The sequence below is a fragment of the Gymnogyps californianus genome, chromosome 13, assembly GCF_018139145.2.
Source record: "Gymnogyps californianus isolate 813 chromosome 13, ASM1813914v2, whole genome shotgun sequence".
Lineage (NCBI taxonomy): Eukaryota > Metazoa > Chordata > Aves > Accipitriformes > Cathartidae > Gymnogyps > Gymnogyps californianus.
In genome coordinates, this window is record NC_059483.1 from 9,319,072 (window position 1) to 9,346,896 (window position 27,825).

At 42.2% G+C, this 27,825-nt stretch overlaps 1 protein-coding gene across 2 annotated transcripts in view; it reads right to left on the reverse strand.

Moving 5' to 3' along the window:
- Positions 1-27,825, reverse strand: part of PTPRG (protein tyrosine phosphatase receptor type G) — a 422,925-nt gene that overhangs the window by 85,885 nt on the left and 309,215 nt on the right. For both annotated transcript variants that reach the window (XM_050904924.1, XM_050904923.1), the window contains exons 7-8: positions 16,982-17,139; positions 11,995-12,187 (exon numbers count right to left, since the gene is read on the reverse strand). In XM_050904924.1, the coding sequence (XP_050760881.1) occupies positions 11,995-12,187; positions 16,982-17,139 (351 nt within the window). The remainder of the gene's footprint in view (positions 1-11,994; positions 12,188-16,981; positions 17,140-27,825) is intronic.

Genomic DNA, 27,825 nt, shown 5'->3' on the forward strand with positions numbered 1-27,825 from the left:
GGTGTTTGTCTTCCCAAGTAACCGTTGGGCGTGATGGAGCCCTGCTTTCCTGGAGATGGCTGAGCACCTGCCTGCCGATGGGAAGTGGTGAATGAATTCCTTGTTTTGCTTTGCTTGCGTGCACGGCTTTTGCTTTCCCTATTAAACTGTCTTTATCTCAACCCACGAGTTTTCCTGCTTTTACTCTTCCGGTTCTCTCCCCCATCCCACTGGGGGGGAGTGAGTGAGCGGCTGTGTGGTGCTTAGTTGCTGGCTGGGGTTAAACCACGACAGATAGTTGGATCAGTTCTCACTGACATCACTGTTTATAGGTAACTGCACCAATAAATCGTAACTGCCCCCTTGGAAGCCCTTTGTCATCACAGAATTGCGCTTCAAAATGCCAGACCAGCCTTTATCTCTCCACCTAATCAAATCCTATCAGAGATAGGAGCCCAGGGTGAAGGACTACCCAGACCTAAAAGCCTTATCCAGTCCTCCTCTTCCAGGAGGACATGCAGAGATTTATATATTTAAAGTAATCATGCATCAAATTGTTTTAGAAATAATTCAACCGGGTAACCTTCATGAGAGACAGAGATCTACCTTAATTGCAATACCCCTCTGAACCATGGCTAGCCAGCTGTTTTCAGACAAGAACCCCAAGCCACCCTAGGGAGAGGGGACTGTCACGTCCTCTCTGCCATGCCACTCTTTGCAGCCAGCTTTGATGCCATTCAGAATAGCTCATGCCAATCAGAGGAAAGAAGTGGGTATTTCCCAAGGGTAAATAGGAGACTCACAGGCTCAAAGTTAGGAGACCCTCCCTGACCCTGCAACCCTGATCCAAGAAGGTCATGAGCACTTTTAAGCAGCTGAGTGATTCCAATGACTTCACTGAGACAGGTTTTGACGAGGACAAACCGCATTCACAGCCAGCCAAAAGGAGACTGAATTTACAATACTGCTGAGAATTTACAGAATATTTAATATATTTAAGATATATTTAAATATATCTTTATTCACAGTAAATATTACAAAATTTTCATGGCTTAGTACAACTTTGTTCCAGTTACTCCAACACACATAGCAGTATCTGATGTAATTAAGTAATAACCAACCTTTTCTGTTCAGCCACTTTTTTTTTTTTTAACAGCATATGAATGGGCAAAAAAGAAATCTTTTTTATAAAATGAAACACGTGGCTTTATTAATTTAACCAAACCTGCTCAGGACACAATGGAATAAAAAAAATTTGATCCAATATTTCAATTTGATGATTTAATTAAAGTGATATGTAATAATGTAGCAAATGTCTAAAAGGCAAGAAAAAAAAGTGTAATGATTTGACCATCTATAAAACAACTGGCATTTTCCAGAGTTCTAATTTTCCTTTCAATACTCTGTGTGCCTTGGATTTTTAAAAAAGAATTAAAAGAATTGCAGGCTCCTTGCTTTCGGGTTTTTTTTTTTTAGATGCTAAAGAACCTCTACTGATTTTGCAAAATGTGCAGCTGAAGGACAAATAGAAATGCAGAAAGAGGTTGGGACAGGGAGGGAGAAGTTTGCATCTTCCTCTGAATTGAATCAGGACACACTACAGAGAAACACAAACTTTCACTTTTTTATTATTTTTTTTTAAACCAGGCTAAATAAGCAAAAAAGTCTGTGAATTCATGACTGCTTGAGAAAAAAAGAACTGAAACCAACAACCAGCATCATTTCACACTGAAATAGCAGATCTCAGCTATTTTTAGAAAAAATATTACTAATGCTCTCTTTTAAATTCAGATCCTAAGGGATAATAAAAACATTGAGGGGGCTTTCAGGTTGTCTTTCTGTGGTGTAGTGCAATGCTAAGCAGAGAGATACCTCAGCTGGCCCTGCGCAGGTCTAATGGAACACCGAAGCCACTATGTCCTGGCTAGCAGACCACCCATGCCAGGACTCCTGGAGGCAGAAAAGCTTCGCTGGGGCCACAGGGCTACATCTCAGAGGCACTCAACAGGCAAGCATGTTCACAGTACCAGGGGCATGCCTCATGGCAGGCAGTGATGCCCTGAGCGTGGCATGCCTCGGACCTCTCAGACTGAAAAAAAAACCTCCTCACCCTCCTGTCAGGGATGACCTGAACTGGGAACCTGGCAAACACACTGGCTCCTACCTTATGGAAAAGTCCTGCAGAAGAGGGAGGGTTGCGCGGGTGCATCTGGAGGAAGCCCTCTGACCTGACACAGGGCAGCCTCAGCCGGCGTTTCCAGCTGTTGGCCATGTGTGGGGCTGTCTGGAAGCTTGACAGAGTCTTTTCCCTGCAGATCAGCCTGCTGGGGAAGGCATGGGGCAAGCCAGCATCTTGGCTAGCCTTGTCTTCCAGGGCTCACTCAAGCCTGGAGAAAACCTGTTTGCCACTTGCAGACAAATGTAGCATGCTAATACAGTCCTAAGCGCTGGCCAGGCCAGCCATACAGCAGAGAATTATTTTCTTCATGTTAAAAACATTCCAATGGGCTGGAACAAACAAAATTAATTTAACAACTCCGCATTCATCTCTCCCATAATTTGATTTGTATGTTGTATTTGGCTACGTAACCTCCATGAGGCTTTCCTAACTGAAGCCTGATAAAGCTTAATCCAAAAGCTCCTGGCAGCTCCATTTCAGAGAGCTGAAAGACAAAAAGGGGGCTTATTGTTTTGCAAAAATTAACCACTGATATTAAGATACACCCATGAATGCAGAAAGGGCATGTAAGAGAATATGACAGCTTTTTTTTTTTTTTTTTTAAATTAAAGCAGTCTACATTTCTCTTTCAAAGATAGAAATGCAAAACCAGCCAAACTTTCTGTTTTTCATCATGGTTTTTGAATATGCTACCTGCGGTTATAAAAAGAGCTATTTAGGGAAAGTTTGAGAGAGCACAAGAACCATATATTCAGTTATTTCTTGTATACCTTCTCCCTGTAAAACAGGTGCCTCCTATGATGAATCCAGTGGCACTGGGCTCAGAGGGATTTATAAAATCCTCTAAAAATGTTCTAAGTTAGCTCTTCCATGCATAAAAATGTCAACACTTTAAAGGCAGTTATTTCTAGCTGTGCTATGCCCTCTTTTGGAAAATCCCACTCTCTCCCTCCTGCTGCATGTCTCAGCAATGCAAAACTGCCGTTCCCCTCCTCAGTACCACGGGATACACGTTGTGTGATAAAACCCTGACAATTTTCAGCACAGAAAAGCAACGTGCCAGTGAAGTCCTGAATCCCTCATGGTGCGATGGACAGGGATCTGCTGAGGAAATTCATACGTGCAGGGAAGAAACACTGGCATCAGGATGTGCCCATAGACCATTACTGGATCAGGGTCTTGTCTTGCTCTGGGCTACAGCTCCTGGCCATAAGGTGAGAGGGGCTTCACTTCTCCTCCTTCTTCTCCCTGCTCCGGGTGTGCATGGGTTGGGTGGCAGGGAGCAGTGTTTCTCCCTAACAAAGGAGGAGCACAGAGGATGGTAGATGGGGCATTTCTTCCCACACACTCAGTAGGAGAGAAACTGAGAGGTCAATATGGGGATTTCATGCCTTTCTTCCCCATAGGGCAAACAAGTTGGTGGCCAAGCTCTTGGGGGAGAGAGGGTGTTTCTTTCCCCTCTGCCCTAGCACTGGAAAGGAGCTGGAAGGGCCAGTCCTGCAGGACAGACGGACTACTTGCTGCTGTTGCCTTAACGACACCCAACTCAGCCACAAGTTTCCCAGGTGATTTCAGAGAAGCCTGAAAACTGTCATCGATACCTGTGCTATAGGCAAAATACTGCACCAGGTTCACTCAGCCCTGCAGCCCCCAGGAGCCTGACTGCAAACAAGACAAAAGCGACGCCACCAACAGAGAAGGGAAGAAAAATACTTTCAACTATATATATAAAAATCTCTATACACACACACATATATATACCTTCTCGTTATTAGACCCTCAAAACTTCAAATAAGCCCTGAAATGCAGAAATATGGGTTGTACTGCAATGAGAAAACTCACACTTGCTTTCAGTGCCGTGCCAACAGCGTCATGGTAAAGGAAGTGATACAGTGCCAGATTCAGCTACCTTGCATTGGCGTGACTCAGTGGAGATGCTTGGGAAGAGACTCCGATCCATAACAAACAGCAGCATTCTTTGGGCTGTCGGATTCAATCTCGGAGTTCAGCGAGGGCTGTGCTCCCAAAGGATAACAAATAGACTACGAGGATCATATGCAGAGACAACACAGGCTTTCATACATAGAAAAGTGCTAAGAGGCATACTTACAACATTTTCCCCCTTCTCCGTTTACTAAACGTTTGCAATTTTTTGCTTTGCTTTAGTGTACGTTGTTAACTTATCAGAGTGCTTATAAATGACATTATTCATATAAAAGGATAATTGCTTTAAAGAGAAGCATGCATTTTTCCTTTACCTTTGCCTGCACTTTGCCAGCAGGCATTTGTAGGCTCCGGAGCATGCCGTACACACAAATATTTGTGTTGATCTACTTCAATCCACAGGCAGAATGTAGCTAGGAGACAGACTATTTATCTTCCCTGCTCCTACCTTTCACTATGCTTCAAACAGACAGGGTTGTTTCTTAAGGTGTGAGGGACACCGACAGACCCCACACTTGTTTTATGAGCCCTGTGAAATAACCTCATGAGCAAACCAGCACATGGGGCACATCCAGCGGAGGGGCTCTGGGCAAGCTGGGCTTTGCCCCTCTGCTGCCTGCCCATTCCCCAAGGTGAATGCACAACCAGCATTTAGATTCATTCCTGTATGGCTTTCTTTGTAGCATTTGAGTTTCCATGGCATCACAGCAACAGACCCTGTTTTACTGAAAGGCATGGACTGTGTGTTTTACTACATTGTGTTTGAGCCCAAATATTTCATATATTTCACAAATACTGTTTCTACAGCTGTGGCCTGAATCCTCAGCGGGTGCAGATCAGCCTTGCACCATCAGATGCCATGCTGGGCTAAACTGATGTCCACCAAGGATCTGCCCTGCAAGCTTTGTGTTTATATTGCACACATGCACGCGTACACGCAGAGGGTGACTTGTGTTTAAAATGTACACCTGTGTCTTTATTTATACAGCGCGTCTGATGCAACACGTGTGATCACATTCACTGGCACGTGCTGCATCAACAGGGGGAGAAAGGAGGATTTCCTGCCAGAAGGACACATATTTGCCATGTTAGCTAAGCTGTCCTTTCCAATGTCCTGGCGAGGGCTGCTTGGACCCGGGAGCATAGGAAGAACAAGCCAACAGGGCTGGTAGAGCATCCCAATACATGCCTGAGGGATGCCCAAAATCAGACTGGGAAAGCAGCTTTCCTTTCATAGCTTCTGGAGGCTTTTTCCAACACAAGGGATGAGCTGCAGGCACTCATGGTCCAAAGTACTGTCAAGACTGAAATTAAAATCAGTACTTCTGTGGGCCAAACAGCTGGACCAGCAGGTAGGCAGTGCTGAAAGGAATTCCCTGCAGGTGTAAATGGAATAAATCATCAAGCTCCCTTCCAAGTACTCAGCTCTTCTGGCTTTAGTGGCAGCTGCTAACCCAAACCATACTTAAACTTTCACACTGGATTCCTCTTGCTCTTTTGGTCTGGGCCCTTTATAACCTCTAGATGAGTGCAAGCAGTTACTTATTATTTATTAATACATCTACTGGTAAGCTGTCCACTACATTCAGGCACAGACACACGTGCTGCTCACATTACAACCACATGGAAGTTACTACAGGTGAAAACAGAACCTTGCAGAACAGAGCCACTGCAAGGGGAAGCATGAGACCTATGTCAGGTATATGTATCACATCTTTTTGTACCTTATTCCCCCTCAAAATGGGTCAGTTTTTTTCCTGAAACGCTTTGCCTTCCACCTGACTGATCTGAGACTCTTCGGAAGGCAGCAGCCTATCCTTTCCTGCTTGTGCATGACGTGCTCCAAGACAACTGCATACACGAGGACCCAGCATCGCAGAGCAAGACACGGATGAGGTGGAAGGGATGAGATATGCAGAAGGAGGACACTGATTTCTGCCTAAAATGTGATTACAGCAGGTACTTGAGGTGCATGTCAAAAAAGACTCTCGCAGCAATAGGTGAGTACATTTACTTGGAGCACTGAGGCATAGTGGCAGCCGGGCAGGTCTACAGTGCAAAGAAGACGCAGGGCAAGCAATTAGCAGCACGGTGTTACCACCCTCAAGTGCAACCTTTTGCACCGAGCCAGTCTGCCGCACCAACAGAAATCCTAATAATGATACACAGACTCATCTGCACCAGCACACTGTAGTAGGGCGCTGACCTGATTAAAGGGGAATGGAATCAGAAAAGGATAATCTTCATAACAAAATGAAATCAAAAAGGAAAGTAGGAAAAGTCCAGTTATCCACGGAAACTGGGAGGGAGTTGTTAATCTACGAAGAAATCTTCCAAGATTCTTCCAAAGGACAAGAACGATCAACTGTAATGGTAAACATATCGTAAATTAACTAAAAAAGGTTCTTGCTTATTTTCATTTTCCCTAAGATATTTAAAGAAAATAAATAGTTATCATCTTGCTTTAGCAATCCCAAGTTAAGATTTCAATAATGTATCATTTTAAATTTACATTTACTGTGTTGTTGTTTTGGATAGATTACACTTATTGCTATAGAGTATTTTGTGGTCATTTAGGTTTGACTAAAATATATAAATGACATTCTGCAAGAGTAGAAGTTTTCTGCCTAACACTGTTTTTGGCCTCCCAGAGAGAACCCGAGGGCATGAAGAGACTGCAAAGTTGTTTTGAGAGAGTTCTCATAAAACATGGGCATTTAGAAAGCAAAAACAAATTACTGGGAGTAATAACAGAGGCTATAAATGAGACAAATAACTTGTTCTCATTCAGAAACACTGCCGCCAATCCTCTAAACTATCTGCTTCAAAATGATGATGTCACCGCACTGAATCTCCAGAACTTTGGGTGGTGCTGCTGCAGTGGAGGTGCACTCCAACGCAAGGATGCCATGCCATGCAGAAAAGGCAATACCTTCGTAGGAGGCCTTAGTTTCATTTCTGACATCAGGAGCCATGAAATAGTGAATAAGAACTAAACTGCTTTGCTTGAGCAGTGCTGTACCTTCAACTGCAGGTCGATAGCTGGAGCCATGCCTCCAGTGCAAAGCATGCAGGAGGGAAAATCCAAATATCTTCTATCCACGTTTTAGCAGCGTTAAGTTACAAGGACTTCCAAACTGTGTATCGCTACCACATAACAAAGAACAGTAAGGAAAATGATTGCCTGCACACTACTAGAGAAATGTCCCAGCTGTTAATTTAGAGTCCAAAGCTAAGTAAGTTTTACTAGAGTGAATTTATGACTGCTCATTATTTAACTTAGTCTAGGATCATAATTAAAGATGGTACTCTAAGGTGAATTCCCACTGATGGGAAACAGCATCATTTGAGACTCCAGCAAAGAGTAATCAGACACCTTTGGGGAAGTAATCAGGCATCTGTGAAAGAAAACTCTGATGTCAAGAGCTTCTCACATGGGATGCTTGTTTAAGTGTTGTAAGGCTTGCAGCACGTTTAATGAGACAGAAAGGTTAAAGGGTTTTTTTTTCAGCGTTAAAAAACATAAGGAGAAAGAAACAACATTTGATGGTCCTAATCAGCTGCAAAATAAAATGGGCAAATATTGTTGCACATGGGATACATCCTGAAACAAGGAAATGAAACACCTTTTCCTCCAGAGTTTCCATGCCTACACTTTTACTGAAGCAGGTGATGTTTTGTAAATACATCTCTGCTTGATGGGACAACATGTGAAAGTAGTAAGGAACATGCAGACTCAGGTCCTTGAACTGGATGGACTTTTATGCAAGAATTGTGTCTATTTGTCCCTGAAGAGCAATGTACACTATTAAACTGATAAATAATTAGCAATCCCTCTAGCATAGCTGCTTGAAAGCAGCCCATGACAAGGCAGGAGCACAATATGTGATGTGACAGAGCAACACAGTCCTCAGCCACACAGGACAGGCCAGAGAAGAAAGGAGGCAATTTTAACAGAGATGGTCATGTGCAAAAAATCAAACACTGCCACTGATACTTACAGTATCTGATGAGTATTTTACAAATACATTCCCGGTTTAATATGTCTGTACAGAGAGCCTCTAACTTTTCAAAACTTTATTTAAATCAGTACTGTAACACTGGTGAGCCCTCTTGTTAAATTTTACAGGCCTGATGATCTGCATGGTTTAACAGCATGATCCACTGTATATCTTGAATCTCTGAAAGTTTCATCTTCTTAAAAAATATTGTTCTATGATGGTTTATTATCAATCCACCAGTTGCTACAATTACATAGCTAACAGTATTTATCCTGAATGGTATATTTCAGAAATAAGATATTTAAAGATGATCTGTATGGTTTCTTGAAACAGCTCCAGGGTCAACTTAAGAGTTAAGCTTAGCTCATGGGCTCTGTTTCAGCAAAGGTCTTATGTATATGCTTTTACCCCAGGCATACAAGCAGTGCTCAAGAGAACTGTTTTAAATCAGCTTTTGCCAACAGGAGGAAGGAATGAGGTAATGGAACCAAAGAAAACTCTTCTTGCTAAATATTAACACAAAAGGAAAACCGGAGTTTTCACTCCTTCAAATTAGCTAAAATATTTTCACCATCTTGTATTCTGATGATTGAAAACACCACCCCTCCCCCTTCATTGCCTCTTTAAAATTAAAAAAGAGGAGGGAGAGGAAAGTAACTGCAAAACAAAAGGCTGGTAACATTCATATTGGCTAACAAACTGGATCCAAATGCACGAACAGTTTTGGTTGACCTGAAATAGCCTTTCCCAGAAGACATTTTATTTACCAAATGCCACCACTTACAGGGCTTTGCTAAGGAAATACTCAGAGGACTGGCATAAAGTGAGAAATAGTTTTCCTCCAGTGTATCTGCAGGTTATGCTACTGGTCACGGTTCTGTGACCTGAGATAGCTTTGATAGCTGGGAGAAAAGACATTCCTGTTTGGTGCCAAACTGTTCAGGATAGCACGTTTGTCAATGGACAACTGCAGAGTCGCATCGCTTTGGGCTGATCTGAAATTCCCTATTCACCAGGGAATTCTGAAAATTATTCTGAACATTATACAAATTGTTCTGGGCACATTTTCCTCCAAAATAAGAAAGGCTTACATAACGAACGCTACACTGTTTTCTAGATTAGCAATACTGCCCACAGACTTAATAGAGTGTGACAGAGGAAACAAATTGCAAAAATTCACACCGACAAACAAACCCAAACTTCCCCTCCAGAGCTGAAGACCATCACAAACCATATCACCTTGCAGCGAGTAAAAGACACATTTTCGTGACCTTGCCTTTTTCTACAACACACAATTCTAAGCACGGGGAGGGTAGACAAGAGCCAACATGTGACAGCCATTGGTCACATTGCTTAATGCAATGCGGAAAGCATCGAGATGCAAGCATGAGGTGTGCAGAAGAATCTGCATAAAATAAATTTGTTATGCTAACCCTACACTCTTATATTTGTATGCTAGACTGTCTGGCTGAGAAGCGCTTCGTGCACTCGGCTTCTCAGTACTTTTGCATGAATGACACTATATAAAGAGGTACTGTATTTACTAGCTGAATAAACAATAGGTTTTGCTTTCACTCAAGTATTATGACTTCAACTCATTTTATTTATATGTCAGTAGTTCAGAATGTGCAGTGGACCAGGCACATCATCACTGTTCACCTTTGTCAAAGAAGGGGCCAGAAACATCCACGTTGTTATATCTCTGGAACAGCTATAACTCATCCCTGTAACCTTTGGAGGATAGGCTACAATCCATTTTGTGTTAGCAACACTGCAGCAACCTATTTTATTTTTAAGTTCATGAAAAAAATGCACCTATTTTCAGTGTCCCCTGGTGTGCACACAACCCAAAAAGTGACAAGTTGACAGAGCCGGTACAAAAAGACTGGCTGCCCAGCCATTAGCCTCCTATAGCAAAAGCTCAAGGGAAAAAAAAAAAATCACCCACCCTAGCATCATCCCTGCCATTAGATGGCACGCTGAATGTTGTCAGATCACGGGAAATGCATGCCCCCCACCTGAGGGTCTCTCTTGAGCATGTCCTAAGCTCAAATTCCCAGGCAGGCACAAGTACAGAGCATTACGGTACCTGAACATGATGGGAGAGGACCCAGAGAGAACCCGCTCAGGAAACCAGTCCTCAAGCATGCAAGGTGTCAAGCACCCAGGCACCAAGCTATCTAAATGCGGACTAACGGTTGTGCAGCTCCCTTGCTCCTGTAGACTGGCTCACATCATGTTAACTAAGCCATGTGCGCTTGGTTGAATCTGGGCCTTAGAGTTCTTAAAGATCAAAGTCAATGCGAATCTTTCCAGTTATTCAAGTGCTCCTTTGGTATCAACACATCCAACTTCAAGATCAGCCCATTAACTACAGACCTTAGCATTTGTAATGCTCTGTCAAAATTGTGGGTTTCAGCTATTTACTATGGGGGTGAAAATCATCTTAAAAACCGTTCAGTGAGGCGAGGAATATGCAGGCATGTGGCCAAAGCAGTAAAATCTTCTTGAATATTATACCACATGTACCAGAGGTACCTTGGCTGCACTCAAAATAAAAACTACTCAGTTTTGTCACTTTTAACATAACATAACCTATTAACTTTCATCACTGTTCTGGGTAAGTAATATGTACACAGGATATAACTGAAGAAATAAATATTGACACATGTTAAACACTGACTGAAAACTGCAGGCCAGAGCATCAGAGCATAGCAGGGTTTCTTCATTCCCAAGATCTCCTTCTCACTTCTGATGTAAATTCTCCGTCCCAAGGCTGCCTTTAATGTACACGAGGTTTGTGTACGTGTATATTATATATATATAAATAAGCACACTCACAGAATAATGAGCCCTGAGAAATACACTCTTCCAGCACTCTCTTGGGAGGGTGAGGTTGCTGAACGCAGCTGTTTTCATGATTCACGTCCACTAAAAACTACGCTCTCTGTGCCTGGCCAGGTGAAAATGCCAGGTATGAAAGGGAAGCTTGTAAATCTGCTTAGCTGTTTCCTTCTGGCAAACTGCCCCTCTCTTCTTTACCTCTGCCCAGAACTGGTTAAGCACCAAGCACTTCTCGAGACTGAAGACTGGGAAGTACATGTCGTTCCTCCTACCTATAAATAACACCATTCAATAAAATAAAGGCAAATAAAGGTAGTAAAAGATATTTATTTCTAGTCTTATTTTATCCAGTACACATTTCTCTCAGAATTTTTGATGTGCTCCTCTAGCCAGGGCTGTCTGTGCCAACGCAACAACTGCAACCTCCCTCCCACCCCCTTCCATCCAGCTCATTATCCAGTGTCTGACAGAAGCAAGCGCCAGCAGCTCTACAAAAAGGCACATGAAACACTTCAGCAAGACATTAGAAAATCACCTGCCTATAAGGAAGAGTTTTTTTCCGCTGTCACCATTACCAACAGATTGCTACAAATGTTGAATTAAAAGGTCGACGGTTCTTCAAAAGTCTTATTACTGTAAAAATGAAACCCATAACCACATCTGGATACTCTATTCTGATTCAAACACCCAATGAGTCAGTGCTAACAGGGCCGAAATTTTACCTCTGACCTTGTCCCTTCAATGTTTCCCTTTTGTCAGGCATCTCTAAGGCTCTACAGCCAGTCGGCAGAAACAGGGACATCGCCACTTTGAGATTCACATATTCTGGGGCTTTATTGCCGTGGCACCTTGTGACAGTGAGTTTCACAGGTAATTGCAGGCACCCACAGGATTAGTTAATTTATTGACACACACCAACAAGGAATGCCTGCATAACCAGCATTATTTCTTTGGTAGCTCACAGCTCTCCTTGACACCATTTGATGACAAAGTAGACAAAAAAAATTCTCCTATTAGTCAAGCGCAAAATTCAGAAGTATAATCTACCTTTGGAAGCTTCTGTGCCAAGTGGATTTTCCAAGATGTCTGTCATATCTTGGCTCCAAGCATCCTTCACGGCAGACTTAGACACCTTCCTGTTGTTCAGGCTTTGCTGTGGTCGGAAGTTATTCCTCAGGTACTCCACGGACTTGACGTGGTCTTGCTGTTCAGTGGTGAATATGGAGTAGAACGCCTCCAGCTGATCGCAGCCATCATGGCAGAGGAGAGAAAGGACGTTAATTAGAAAAACAATGTGGTGAAATCCGGGTAGCTGATAAGAAAGTAAAATGGCAGGAAATAAAATGTTGATGCCAAGACTGATAAACCACATGGGAAGTCAGGCTGCCCACTGAAATCACTGCCAACCCTCTTATCTCGGCACAGTGCTTATCCTGCCCAACAAGGGAGAAGGCCTTCTAGCAACCTGTGGACGTCTGTCAGGCAAGGAAACTTTCACCCTTAGACCCCTTGTCTGGAAGGATTTCATGTGTGACACAGTCATGCCAAACCCTCCTCACCGCTGGCACCATTTTGTTTCGCAGTATCGCGTCAAAAAGTGCTTCCAGGTCATTCTACCCCAAGAGCCTTCTCCAGGACAGGGCAACGCTACCTTATCTCCGAATACCTTACGAAGTTTAGCTGCCAGGCTAAGCTTCACAGACAGCTCTTGCAGCACTTTCGCAGGAAGGTCACTGCAGTTGTCACACCTTTACAGGATGGACATCCAAACCCCTGAGCTGGCTTGCCCAGGGGCAGGTCAGTAGCAGTATGGAGCAACCTCAGGACTACCAGCTCCAAGTGTCCTGACCTCCCTACCAACCACTGTTCCCTCTGATACCTAAAACTACGTGGTGAGAAAAAAATAACACAGAATAAATGTATTTAGGCACAGTTAGCATATACTCCTCTGGGAGTAAGTTTCTTCTGTTGGATTCAGATCTGAGCTATTTTTAATAAAATGTATTAACCTGTAAGAAAGAACTGTAATTGGAAAACTTTTCTGTTACTTCATATCTTAGTATTTCTTAGAAAGAAATTTCTAGCAAACTAAGGTGAAAATATTTTCAGCTAATGTTTTTCTCACAGCTATCAAGGTCAGTATAGTATTTACTAATAGCTTGTTATCATTCAGGTCAAGAACTAGAATTAGTTATGTTGCTGCTGGAAAGACTGAGCAAGACAGAGCTGAGAAGGATTCAGTCCTGGTATTGTTTACATCAACATCAATTACATATATTGATAGTATGGATTTTGGGAGTACAGAATCTGGCCCAAGACTTTAAAAAGGGACTTGAATTACACTCATAGCTTAATGACAGGTCACTTTGAAAGCTACACCCTTTTCATTAAGTGCATCTGCTCTAAAAGCTATGGAGAAGTGTGTGACAGTCCTGAAACTTGCAACTGGGAAAAATCATCATTGTAGCCTCAGTTGATAGTACTGATAAAAATAATCAAAGGAGGGCGTAACAGAGCAGTTAAGCATCCTCCGCTGAATCCAGAGGCACTCACTACTATTATTTAATTTCCTTTCAAACCAGTAATCTGAACCCCTTTTTGCTGCTGCTGCTGTCCAGCTTGCCCAGTCTGCTGGGCTTGACAATCCTAGTTATTAGACTGAAATCTGTAAAACTTCTCTGACCCCCAGGGCAGGAGAGAGTCAATTTTCACATATTTCATTTCAAAAGTACATCCCCTTGGAGTGAGTAGTGCGTTGAGCCAGCTAATGGAGATACATATAGGAACATTATCACTGGGAAAAGTGCATGGATAGCGGGAAGGAGAAAGGATGGACCTCACAGCTCTAATCCTGAGTTTGGCAGCTCTGCACTAAAACACAAAAACAAGGGAACTGAGTCTCGCTACAGGCAATCACCTCTGAGACAACAGCAGAACTCAGGCTTGTACATTTTTAGCAGTAGCTTCCCCCTAATCACAACTACTTTTACTGTACAAGCAGGGAAACTGAGGCAGAGGGACAGCAGGTGACCAGCAGGGAGGGGTGACAGCCAGTGACCAGTTCCCATCGCAGGCAGGGAGCTCAGGTATCACTTCCAGCCTTGCAGGTACTGATGGTGGGATTTGGATTGCACTTTTTCTGCATCTTAGATGAATGCCCTGTTCCCTGGTTCTCAGCTGCAATTCTCTCTCTGATTCTTCAGAGAAACATCCTGAAAAATCTCGAAAAATCTTTAAAATAATTTCTTAATTATTAGCAGGAGCCCCTCAGAAGCATTGACGGATGGGTTAAAAAAGGGGTAAAGGGACTATTCTCTTATGCTTTTGTCTTAAGAAAAAAACCCAACAGATGATCCTGCAATGCCCTTCTATAAAAGCACAGACCAAAACTCTTGTGAATATTTACATATCTTTTGCAGTTCATGCACTGGAAGTAGTGTTGATGAAGCCAGATAACTGGGCTTAAGGTTACTTTATAAAAGCACAAGAACTTGGGTAGCAACTGCTTCTCTGAAGTCAAGTCTCTAGGCTTATACATCCATGACATTAATTGAATTTTTAAACTTTCAGAGAGAACTTTTAAAATATTTTCTTCTGCCATGCTACCTTGGGGAGGTATAATTGCATTTTAACAACTGCCAATTCAAATATGATTTTCAACCTTCCCCTTTTTATGTGTTGAAGTATATATAAGTCATTTCAACTTCATTTTTACTATTAAAATATTATCTTCCACAAATGAGAAATTAATTTATCTATAGCTGCCAGAAAAAAAAATATTATAAAAGCTGCAGTCAAGGAACTACATTCATGCTCTTCAAGGAGTACAAGAGCTCCTGTTCAGAAGAAGAAATGAAAAGCTATTGTAAGACTATTGTAGATACAGGGAAACGTGATCTAAAACTCCGAGTTATGTAATTACAAACCATTAAAGCCTGATGTGCACAGTTTTCTAAAGGTTGGATATACAAATGCCAATTAAAAATACTGAAACCGTTATAAGCACAATGAGATACTCTGAGGTATGCATTACAAGAGATAATGCCATGCTTTGGGTCATTGAATGCACTTAGCTTTACAATGGATCTGCAGGATGACACGGCTTGTCCTGTTTTGTTGTCTAATTATCGGGAAAGATGACAATGATGGAGCATTGAGAATAAAATAGAGAAGCCTCCACAAATGGACCACTTCAGTACTGTCCTTTTTACAGTAAGGTATTTTGCACAAAAGCAAGGATTTAATTGGAACAGCAACAAAGCTTAAACAATATCACTTTCCTCCTCTGGGATTACAGGCTGCTTCATGGGGTTTGTGATAAAGAAGGTTAAACTATGGCAATGGATTATGTTGCACTGTTTCTGTTAGAGGAACAAATAATAATCATAGCAATGGCAGGGTGGCAGGCTCTTAAAATACACCCATCTAGAGCTGCCAAGGGAAAGAATACTATTATTTATTCCACATGTGTTGTAGTATCAATGAAAGTCTGTCTACACACAGGATTCCCAGCCCTTCAACCACACATGCATGCATAAAGCAGCACAACGCCAAATTTTAAAGGCTTGACTTGGCACAGTTGCTATTGTACAGCACAGGAAAGGAGCTATGCCAGGATAAAGTACCTTTATACCATTATAGTGATGGCCATAATTGGTATTTACCAGTTTATTTGCATTTGTTAAAAAAGAAAAGGAAAAAAGTCATGACCCACCTGATGCGTATACAGGGTATAAAACTGAGCATGGGCCAGGCCTCGCAGCCACCAAATAATAAACAGTAAACTTATTGATGTAGTGAAAAGCTACAAGGGATTGCAAGTATCCTGCAGGCAAGGACAGAATTCAAAATGATCTCGACAATCAGAGAAATAGCCTGAAAAAAACAAAGGGTCCGATTCAACCGGGACCATGTGCAAAGAGTCCCACGCTTCAGCCAGAACCGTGGGCTGCATGAACGCGTGATGCGCTCAGCACTGCTAGAGAGCGCTCTCAGGAAAGCCTCTAGCAAAAGGTTTCCTGCCGACCAGGAGCTGGCCATGGGCAATAGTGTCATGCTTTTCCGAAACAGGCAAAATAACACCAGCACGGGTGGCCGGACACATGAATCCTGCCATGTCCCTCAGCCTCGGGAGGGCCCCAGCTAAAGCGCTGCGACCGGTTTTGAACGCAGAACTTCAAAAAAAGATGAGAGAGTCTACGGGAGAAGCCATGGGATCTAGAAAACATGAGGAAAAGCCTGGAGCAGGGGCACGGCGATCGCCTTCCACCCTTTTGAAATCTTTGAGAACCAGCATCTGTCAGTCAGGATCACCCAGTGAATTATTCACTTATGCTTTACAGAATTAGTGTATTTAAAAAGTTTGTTTTCAGTGGCTTATGCCAGATGAATAAAAGGAAAGACTAACTTCAGCAGGATGGCTTTCTAAAGACAACAGTCTTACTATGTCAAAATACACTTAACTGGTAAACATCTGACTCCATCTAGCCATTACTTTATCGGGAGCATTCTTCTCCAGACAAATCCCAGACATTGTGTCTATTTGCATTAAAAGCTGCTATGTGCTAATTTTAAAGATTTGTGCACCAGCTCTCTGAGCACATAATGGCAGCTTTACTGTGTTATAAAAACAGTTAAGCATGGAGAATTAATGGAAAGATGTCTTTTCTAATGTAATTAGTTCAAATTACTAAATCTGAGCGAACTGAAATCACTTTACTTTGAAAAGGAAGTTTCAATTAAAAAGAATAAAAAGGAACTCCATGTAAATATTTACACCATAGCTTAATTTAATCTTAACAAAAACAATACCAAATAAATCATTGAAAGGAAACTGGGTTTCATGTTTTACTGTCTTCTTAAGACTGATGGCTCGTGTTCAGAAACAATATTACTTAAGAGAAAAAAAAAATCACCGACACTTCCTTTTCTGTCAACAGAAACATTTTTGTTCTCAAAATTAAAACGGGTTTTGAAAACACTGTCTTAAAGAGGGCAAATCAAGAGATGGACTTCACTAACAAAATAAACACACCTGATGGTAAGAAATGGGAACAGGCTTCCGAAAAACGATCCACTCCACGATCTCACTACACGGAGGAGTAGTCAGAGAACCTGCGTAGCGGTAGTAACTCCCCAGCGATGTCGGCAGAAGGTCCCTCAGCACAAAGGGATCCAGAATGGTCTCCTTCTCTGCAGGGAAGATTGACAAGCAGAATTACACTTTTTTTTACGTGTCTTTAAAACAGACATCACATTGATAGGCAGCCTAACAAAGTGTAATGGCAACAACATATTTTATCATATATATATATATAATGAAAGATGAGAACACCCTATCAGGAAGGCTCTGTAAGAGTTGATGTGTTGATTATTAAAAGAGCAGCCAAAATGCTAGTCAATCCTATACTGAACATGCACGCTCCTATTTTGAATGTGTGCAGGTGTGAAATGCCCTTGTTATCCCACTGGTTTATGCTAGCATAGAAATAACACCGTGTTCAGTGGTTTCAGCACTCAATAAATGGCTCTTCAGCTTGATGGCAGTGAGGGTTCGCCAAGACCAGCGGGGACACAGCCGGGCCCCAGTGGTCCTGCTTGCTGCTGCCCAACCAAAGAGCATCGGGTAGCGTATCCGTCCCATCCCCACCAGTGAGGGAGAGGGATGCAGGAGCGGGGTCAATCCCTCTGCGGGTTGCTGAGATGGAGGAGGCAGAGCCATGCTGCTCAGCCAAACTTCCCTGGGAGCTGCCAAGGGGATGAGGTGAGGAGCAGGGCTGCAGGGCAGCAGGGCACCTCTGAAGCTCAACGTGGTGCTCGAAGCAGCGTCCAAGCCAGCGCTTGTTTGGGACTGCCTGCACTCGGCCACGCAGGCGTTGCTGGGGGTGCTGCTAGATGCAGTCAGCACAGCCCCAGAAATACATTTCAGAGGTAAAACCGCTGCCTCTTCTCCCTAATCCAAGAAACTCTTTCCCAGGGTCCAACAGTCTGGGGACAAACTCTTTCCTCTGAGAAGCTCCTTGGACAGCCTGAAATGCAAACCTAAGCACTGAAAGCATTTAGTTGCAAGTAACAGTGACAAGCTGGTAATATTTAACACTGTGAAGAAAAATAAATAAATGAAAGGAGGGAACAGCTGCAGGCAAGACAATTTCCCTGCCATCCCTGAGCATTTATCCTCTGCAGTTTATGTTGACTCACAGGCCGAAGCTCCCTCTCAGCCTGTGCAAAGGTGTTCGCTGCCTCAGGGCATGCTGACATGTGAGGCTCTCCCATACATCTCTATTCCTCACTTTCTGTATTCTTCGTGCCTCAAACAACAGTCCACATTTGGGTAGCAGGAACTCTTCTCTCTCTGTCTTATCAGAGCTGCTAAGCAAGCCCGCTCCTCCCGCAGTAGAGCAGAGAAGCAGGTAGGCTGGTGATTGACACACACATCTTCCAAAGTCAGAAGGAAAAGAAAAAGGATGAAGTCTGCAGAATTCACTTCCACAGCATCCCACAGTTTTCTAGAAGTCTTGATCAAATCAAGAGTTGCCTATACCTCTGAGCTGCAGTGTGACAATCAGGGGGATTTTTTTCCTCCACTGCTGCTGCAAGGCGCAAATACATGATGCACTTCAGACATCTTCTATTCTTCTGCACAATATCAACAGGTGTGCAACGTTTTCGTAGCCTTTAAGTGTTTCAAAATATGAGTACTTCTATTAAAGTCAAAGTATACATTGTAACAGAATATTGCAATCTCTTCATTAACAATTTCTTTCCTTCTAATCCAAGCAGGTATCAATCACTTCTGCATCTCCAAAAAGGAAACAAACAAATACTAAAACACATTTTTCCTCTTCATAGGATATCTCTGGGAAAAAAGTGTGCTTAGATAATAAATAGTAAAATATATATGATTGGCCAAAGTTCAAAGAGATCCTAATCAAGAAGTCATAATCACAGCAAAAGGTCATATTTAATTTGATTGGCTTATTTTTATGCAGGAAAAATTCGTTAGAAAAACTGCAAACTCAGTCACAGGATTTGATTTCCAAATGCAGCACACATACATCTTCACAGCGAAATGACATGAGTTTTCTATTTAAGAAACTGTCTCTCTCTATATGGAAGCTGAGCACACAGTGGACAGCTATGAATCTGAAAGAGTATTTGAACATGCAAACATCCATCCCCTTTGCGTTAACAGTCAATGACTATATATGAAATAGATGGGAGGCAGAGGCACATTTTGAAAAGAGCTTTCCTCTTGTATTTAAGAAAAAATGTTTCAGTTAAAATTAACAATTTAACTATTTTTAACTTTTATAACCTTTTATTTAGAATGATGGAATCACTTAAGATGCTGAACAAACATACTGTGAGAAACGGAGAATATGGAGTACCCCTTTATCAAAGGATGGCAGGAGAACGAAGCTCATTTTACACCTTCAAGGATTTTTGTGCCATATGCTGACAATATTATATTTTAATAATTAATTGTTCATCAAAGGAAAAGATGAAGAACAGGGATGCTAAATTCAAAGTTATTCAAATTGCAAAAATGAATAATGCATGACTTTTATATTAAATACACACTGTATTAAGTAGTCTACATTTCATCCAACTCTGTCTTTCATTTTTAAACATTTTGAACTACAATATGAATAATCAACCAAGGGAAGCTTATTTAGACAGAGAAATTCCTTATTTGAATGCAAACTGGAAGTATCCGACTATGATTAAATTTTGGTTATCAATTAGGGAGGGTTTTTTCCTAAGCATTTGGAAAGTCATAGTCAGCTGTTAAAAGGAATGTTTCTTGAGGAAAAAGTAGCTTTACTAATACACTGTTTAAGTAGGGCAGGGTGTACTCGATCTAATTTTTCATGGCTACAAGCAACGCTGTAAGCTTTCATTAATGAATTCCAAAGATTAAAATAAAAAAAATACATATAATTGGATTAAAATGACTACCAAAATAGATGATAATCAATTGATTATGCTTTAATGACCTAACACTTTTGAAAACAGATCATTCATTTGTATCACTTCCATCTAGATGCATGGTGCAGTTTTAGAAATCAGAGTCACAAACAGATCTTCACATGAAGCTTAAAGAAAAAGAGACTTAGAAATTCAGGAGTCTACCTCTCATATCCTTCAAGAGCCTATAGAAACAGTGAATGCCATGAAGTTATGTTCCTAAGAGCCTGAGACATTTTTGAAAATGGGATTTTGAAGTCATGTCACTTTTAAAATTTCAGCCTTCAAATGGTTATTGTTGTTGGTAAAACTGTAAGGAGAATAATTTGCAAGCGAAGGAACAGCTATGGTAGAAATATTTTATATACATACACACATATTTGTATATATATAATTCCTACTAAATGGGAAAGAACAAAGTTGGAAACAATATCAAACCTTTCTTCACTGGCTTTTATGACCAGCTCCTGTTTCCCATTTTCAGTGCTTGGGATGTGGATGAATTGTGCCTAGAAGACTGGGAACAGACTGAGCAGGGTGAGGAGTTTCTAGGAAGGAGAAAGTGGACAAGGCTGGGAACTACATGATCTACAAGACAGCATTTGCTGACAGGTACTAGGAAATAAGTGGCAGACAAAAGCAATAAAACGCACCAACAAAAACATGTGTTTACCTGCAAATACCTGTGAACAGCTGCAATCAATGCTGCAAAACCGATCCATGAGCCACCTACTCATTCTTACGCGTAAACCAGAGCCCCACACTGAAGCGGTCTCTTCTGCTACTCCTTGTCCTACTCCCATCTCAGCACCCAAATGCAGATGGGCACCCAAGCAGAGAAATAAAGAACCAGGAAATCGGAGCCCCAGAGATCATGACCCTAATGACAGGCCCTCGAACTAGTGAGCATTCCTCTGGGAAAGCAACAATAAAGGTGATGTTGCGGCCACCACTCCCAGGCAATGCAGAAAAAAGCAGCACCCGAAACATCCACTGAGATGCCCCACTAATGCAGTACAGCCAATTTTATCGACAGTTAATAAACAGCAATACTTTGTTTACAGCACCAAGGCTCGTAAAAAAGTGTTCACTCTAATATTTCCAAAGGAAAAATTAGCAAGTACCACAGATTCATTGCTGACAATTAAGACAATGAATGTGACATTCAAACTACTGACTGTTCCACAGCATAAAAGGACAATATTGTATTTTAAATCTTACATTTACAGAAAACAATTAACAGAGCCAGCTGGTAACATATTTGACCTTCTGATACAATATTCATGTCTACCTCTTGGTCCTTCTCCCATAACAGCAATGTGAAAAGTCACACCCAGTACATTCTTTGGGCTGGTAAATCTCCCCACTGTTTTGCATGGGACCAAGAGCCATTTTTTGTACAACCCAACCCAAAGGCAGAGCAATTGCAGGCATGCTTTAAAAAGCTGACATATTTACACTCCTTATTTGTCAAGGCATCACCACTAGATGTGAACTAATACTGAATTGTGCACAACAGTTTTCCAAGCAGAGGAAAAAATCAGATCTTAAAACAGATACCAGTAGGGGATCTCCACCAACCACTGCAGCTTTCACAAGCTGATGCCAACAAATATTATATTGCAAGAGCCATTAGTTGAACATTTTGAGTTCAAGGACTGACTTGCTAAAAATATATTCTGTAAAACACTGGATAAAGATAGACCTGAATTTTAACCAAATCACTGTAGAGCAAGACGTTTCTGAGATATGCAGGTAAAGAGCACACAACTATCTGTGATCAAAACCCTTTTTAAATCTAACAGGAACTTGGATTGGAGATCACAAGAAAATAACTACATGCCAAGTCCATTTATATCTCATGGAATGCTTTGGGACTTTCATCATGCTTTTCTGTAAGAAAACAGGAACTTGGCTGCATTGAAAACAATATCTTAAAATGAGCTTATTTCCAAAATTAACGTATGTGCAGTGCCTGATAGGTGGAAACGTTACCCAGCTACACTTTGAATAACTGAAATCTGCAATACCAATATGAAGAGCTTTGAAAGTCTCCCAAATTTGTTAAACAATGTTACTGCCAATTTCATTTTCACAATGAGCCAAGTTATTCTAAAGCTTCTGCGTTCAAACATTTAAAAGGCAAACACACAAAAACAATCAAAAGGACACCATGCCGCACACCCACTGAACCAGAACTCCCCAGATAAAGCAGGCTGCACACCAGAGCCAGGTACCAGACTCACGCTGGTGATTTTAAAGATGAGATTACAAATATTATATGTTACTTTAACTGAAAAGATCAGCAGATGAGTACTTGCTATGTAAATCCAGCATGAAGTTTTGACAGTCCTCTGTACTCAGGGTAATTCTTGCCATTTATTGTGCAATTACTTTTCTCACTTTTATTTGGTTGTTTAAAAACCAGAGCCTCTGCTGAACAATGTAAGGAACTGTAAGGACACAGAAAGCACAGCATGGCGGGGAGGAACGGAATGAGATAGTAACACAGTCCTGCAGACTGATTTAATCTAAGACAACCAGTGAGTGGTACAAAAAACAGGAGGAAAGAAAGAAAGGCAAGTCTCCTATGCAAAAAAAATTGAAGTTGAACATTTCCATGCCAGGTGTTGGTCTCAGGCTTAATTTTTCTCACTCCCTCTCTTAAAACAGCTTAGGAGGAAAAGGTTCAGCTGGGGAAGAGAGGTCTTAACTCTTTAAAGAAGTAAAAAATAATTCTGAACCTTTAATGCTTAAGCATTGCTGATGCAGAGCTTGGCAGGGTGGCTGTTGCCGTTCTAGCCTGGGATGAGAGTTCTCCATGTTTCCCAAAACCTAACTAACCCAAGGCAGAGGTACATGCGGAGACAAGGCTGGAGGGACATGGAAACTAAGAAATACAGAATGGGCACCAGTGATAAGAGGAAAAAGAAACTATGACAAGGAGTTTAGAGGAGAAGATCATCCCTGGAGCAAGGTGGACCCTGGCAGAGGTAGGGTGAAGTGAGGCAGAAGCAGCCAGAGGAGCGTGGGCTGTTCACGTCTGCTCCAGGGGAGCCAGAGCAAAACCGCACGTTCTCAGACTTCACCACGCCTCTCTTCTTAGCAAACGTCCTCAAAACCCACCAGCAAAGCACCCAGCTCCTTCCCCCTGCAGGTGCTTTGTTCATATTCAGCATCAACCTTAATTCTTAACTTTTAACAACTGCAATCTTCTTTTTGTTAGTTTGAATTAGTTTTTCTGTGCAATACATTAATTCTATGTCAGCTCGCTGGTCTTTACTCAGCTGTGACCAGCACTGCTTTTCGCAGAGCAGACAGGTGAAGGACCAGAGATTTCCAACACTTCCATCATTTATTCTTTTAAATGATACAGCCCCCTGCAGCTATGCACAGAGCTGCCCTATATAAAGGTGTGAACTTATCACCTCTGCTCTCATCTTCATTTCCCACTTCCCTCCTCCTCCCCTTTGCTCCACAGCAATCGTGTCCTGGCCCCTTTCACACGGCTACTCTGACTGTGAACATGAGAACAGTTCAGAAAACAAAAGAATATATCCAGATCATCCCCGAGGAAAAAGAAATGCTCCTCCACATTCCCTTCTCAGTTTAACACATGGCGCTGCTCTCCCTTTGATGGCCTTCCTTGTTCCAAATTGGGCTGCTGCGTTCTTCAAAGTTTTACTTTAAAAGATGAGGTCCCACGGTATCACATCTCACCCTCACCCTTCTCCCCTGCCTTTCTTCTCTACAACCCCTGGATATTTGGTGCAGAAAGCAAACAGCTTGTCAGGTGGTGTTATGGTTAAAGTTAAAAACAAAAGAAAAAACCTGTCATGCTGCTAATGGTGTTTTCTTGTTATTATGCCTTCTGGTGTGATAGATCCACAGGGTAACTAACACTGTCTGGATTGCTTCCTTTTTAGTGCTGATTTATTTTAACAGGTTATTCACTGCCTGCTTGCCTAGAACAACTGGAGAGACGTGCAACATATTTATTCTCTATCTTTTTTCATTATTAAAGCAATTCTGTTGCCACTCTATTTTGGTACGGTCTCCCCAGTAGCCCCTGAAACTTTGGTGGCCACCACCAACTTGCCTGAACACCTCCCGCCCGTCTTGAGGGAGACCAAAGATCACACTGTGCTCCATGCTGAGCTTAAGTTATGGCATTTTAATAATACAAAGGCAGAAGAAAAAAGCAAGACTTTTCTCCAAACTCCCTTGTAAATAAACAAAGGTTCCTCTCTTCCCCTCACCCCACCCCACGTTTGCAAACAAGCAACAGATGCCATCGATTCACTTTGTACCTAAGCTTTTGATCTGGCTGCACTTTGATTTTCAGTGCTCACTTTTGACAAGGAAGGGAATAAGAGCCCCATTTTTGTGACATTAATAGAGGCTTTTCTGCTGTGGCAATTTATTTGTGCTCTGCTAATAATTTTCTGCTGATCCATGTAGATTCTTGGTGACAGACACAGAGAACAGGACAGAGTGACAAAACATGGTTTCCATCACCCTGAAAGATTTTCCAGGGGCCTGGGGTAGTGTGGGCTGCTGCTCCCTCTGACAACCATTTGCCTGCATGGTAAAACAGGACTGTGCAGAGCACCCGTGCCCAGGCTGGGAGAGGGCAAATGCTGCGCAGCCTCCAGCACCGGGCACTGCCCTCAGGACTGACATCGGGGAAGGAGACTCATTTTAATGCCTTTCAGGCAGCTGGTAAGAACAAGGAAAAGGCATCTCTAAGAGGCTTACATACAAAACGGGACTGAAAATGGCAAGTCAAAGACAGCAGAGGTGGGAAAAAGCAATGTTTCTGTGCAATAGCTCCATCCTGCTAGGTGCTCCTCTGAGATCTTGCTGAAGCATGTGGCAGACAAAAGCTTTAGTAGCCATTTTAATGCAAATCAACTGTATAAGACATAACCTGGTATTTCACCTTCCCCTATTCCCACAAGGGCACAATCATTCTCTCTGAGGGCCCGGGAGCCTCCTCAGCCCTTGCACAAGAGCAGCTCCATCCTGCCCCGTGGCTCCTCAGCATCACGAGGAAGGACGAGGAGCAGAGAGGGGCTCAGGGCAGAGCACCCAGCCAAGCACATCAGCAGCAAAACAGAGGCAGAGAAGTCTGATTTGCAGCACCATGACTGGCCCACGTGTGGTGCAAGTGCAGCCAGGCACTAGTGACTTTATTACTTTACCTAATGATCCAACTTCAACTAAGGATGTGCATCATCCCACCAGCACCAGTATTGACAAAGACCTTTCCCATCAGCTTTCGTGATGAGAAGAGCATTTGAAGAGGAGTTAAAGAAGACCCCCAGCAGTCAGAGCTGAAAGACACTGGCAAGTCAACGTCAGAAAATTCATATCACGCCTGCCCGTACTCCATTCCTTTTGCAGAGAGAGGGCTGCACGCTTCCAGCTATCAGTCCCTGGCGGGCTCCGCGGCAGACACACACTCACCATGCGCTTTGCGGCAGGGAAAGCAGGAGTGAGAATAGCAGGCACCTCGCTGGCGGGAGGTGTGACAAATCCTTGGCAGAGCTCAAAACCGAAAGCAATTTTAAAATCAGCAACAGGCATCTGACAGCTCTGAAACGAGCCTCCTCGGTGTTCGTGTGCCTTTACAATGCTCTGCGAGGGCGGGTGCGGGAGTTGGGGAGCGTCGACGTGACGGGAACGTACTGTTCGGCAGGAAGATGCGGGGCAAACCCGAAAGCATTGTCACTGATCCAAACATTGTTAGGCGGTTTGGTACATCACTGGTTTTCCTTCCAGCTAAGAAACTTTATGTGGTTGCTCATGTAAAATTAAGCTTAATGTGGCATTAAGATTCTACAAAATCATGCCTGGAGATGAGGAAACAAAGTGAACTCCGAGTAGCGACTAAGTCTGTATTGATTTTTATGTGTGCATTTCTCTATCATTGTTACTAAGCTGATGACACTGTGAAGGGCACAATTATTTATGTTCCATCAAATTAGTAAGTAATTCAAATCCCTGACGAAATCTCAAGCAAAAATTGCTTTCACTTCCACAGAAAGTCCTTCTGACACTTAAATTGTTCATTTACTCCTGGAAGGGCACTGTAAGAATATAAGAACTTCACAGAAAAAATGAAAAGCTATGCAAGAAAAATGAAAAACCAGCTCACCACTCATCAGTACCATCCCTACATCCAACTGAGGGTCATCGGATCTGTCACCATTATGGGGACAGGCCAGCGTGGGTGCCCTACACAGCATGGTGCAGAGTGGAGTCCCCATATAGGACCAGGCCTTCTAGTACCACCAGAAGGCAAATGAAGACACGAGGATGATGATGAGTGTTTATGTGGGTGTGTAATTTCCTCTTTGAAAACTGAATGATTGCAAGGAAGGAGTGACTGTCCAGCACAACTCAGGAAGGATGCTCTGCCGGTTGGAGGGAGAGGGATACAGAAAACCAAGGAAATCTTACTTAAATAGGGGTGTTGAGATCAGGCATATGGGAGGAGCAAAGCTGAGGGGCTGGTGATCTCTCCAGCCAGCAGAGGATATATGAATATGATCTAATTTAAAAGCAAGGTGGTTATCTCAACATTCATATGTATTCTTGATTTCTACATTATAGGCATGTGCCTCTGTATTGTGATGACCACCTAAAACCAACATGGACATGGAAATGTTATAAAATGGAAAGAAACTTAAGGTTTCAATTTTGCCTTTCTCCAGCTCCTTTTGTTGGATCCCTGCTTGATCCAACCACTCTATCCAAAAACCACAAGAGTTTTCCACTGTATTTCAGCCAAAAAGTCCATGTTGCCTTAGGGTCCCCATCGAATGCAGCCGAGTGGAAGGCAGGAAGAACCTTTTCAGATAAATTCATAAAAATATTCTCATGTAAGATGTAAGTAAATTACATCAAGAAAAGAAATGAGAGTGTCTGGAATAAAAGCTCACATCTTTACTATTATTCTATATAATAACATTAAAAGAGAGATACGATACGAGAATTCTTCACTGAAGCGTTCCATCAATACTTAAGTTAAAGAGAACAATTTCTTTGAACAACTACTTTGTAGGAGGAAACTCCCTTATTCTAGCCACCAAAAGAACCTTAGAAAAGGCCTTTAATCAGGGCCTTTGAAACAGGAAGGAAAGCAAGATTTTCCTCTTTTTCTTCCTTAATGTTTTGAAAAGGAAACAAGCTATTGAAATATATCAAGCGATTTCCTTTACTTGAAACACTAGCAGCCTTCTGTGCATTGTGAGCAAAACAAAAATAAACGCCTTTTATCCACCCAGATTTTGCTGCGGGTAGGCAGCACCAAGACAAGACTAATCTTTATGTGGTCAGGGAATCACAACCTTGGGACCATGTCACATCCTACCCAAACAATTATTTTTGGGAATGGAATAATACTCCTAGAAGACACCGGTGTGATTATCCACTAGTGGCTATTTTGGCTGCAGTAGTGAGGAGCAAGAGAGGGAGCAGAAAAAAAACAATGAGATGGCTAAAACAGTCACGCTTGCAGGGGGTAGAGAGTCTTGAAATAGAAGGCAAATAGAAAACAAAGCTAAAAAGAGATCCTGGTCCAGTTAAATGGCAGCTTGACTTCAGTGACAAATTACATAGCCACTGAAAAATCCTTGCAGCCCAACTCGTCCTTGGTTTATTTTTGCTAGCCTGTTTTGTTACCCAGTGGGAACTAGATAATAACATCTATTTTTGTGGAAAACAACAGGTTTTCAGCTCAGTGTATTGTTTTTATTTCATAGCAGAACACCGCAATTTATAAACAGCAAAACCTATGGAAAATTCTCTAAATGAAGAACTTTATGGTATGTTATCATTTAACTCCTATTTTTCACTTTCTTTGGATTTATTGGTGTTCCCAGTTGCAATGTTAAATGACTC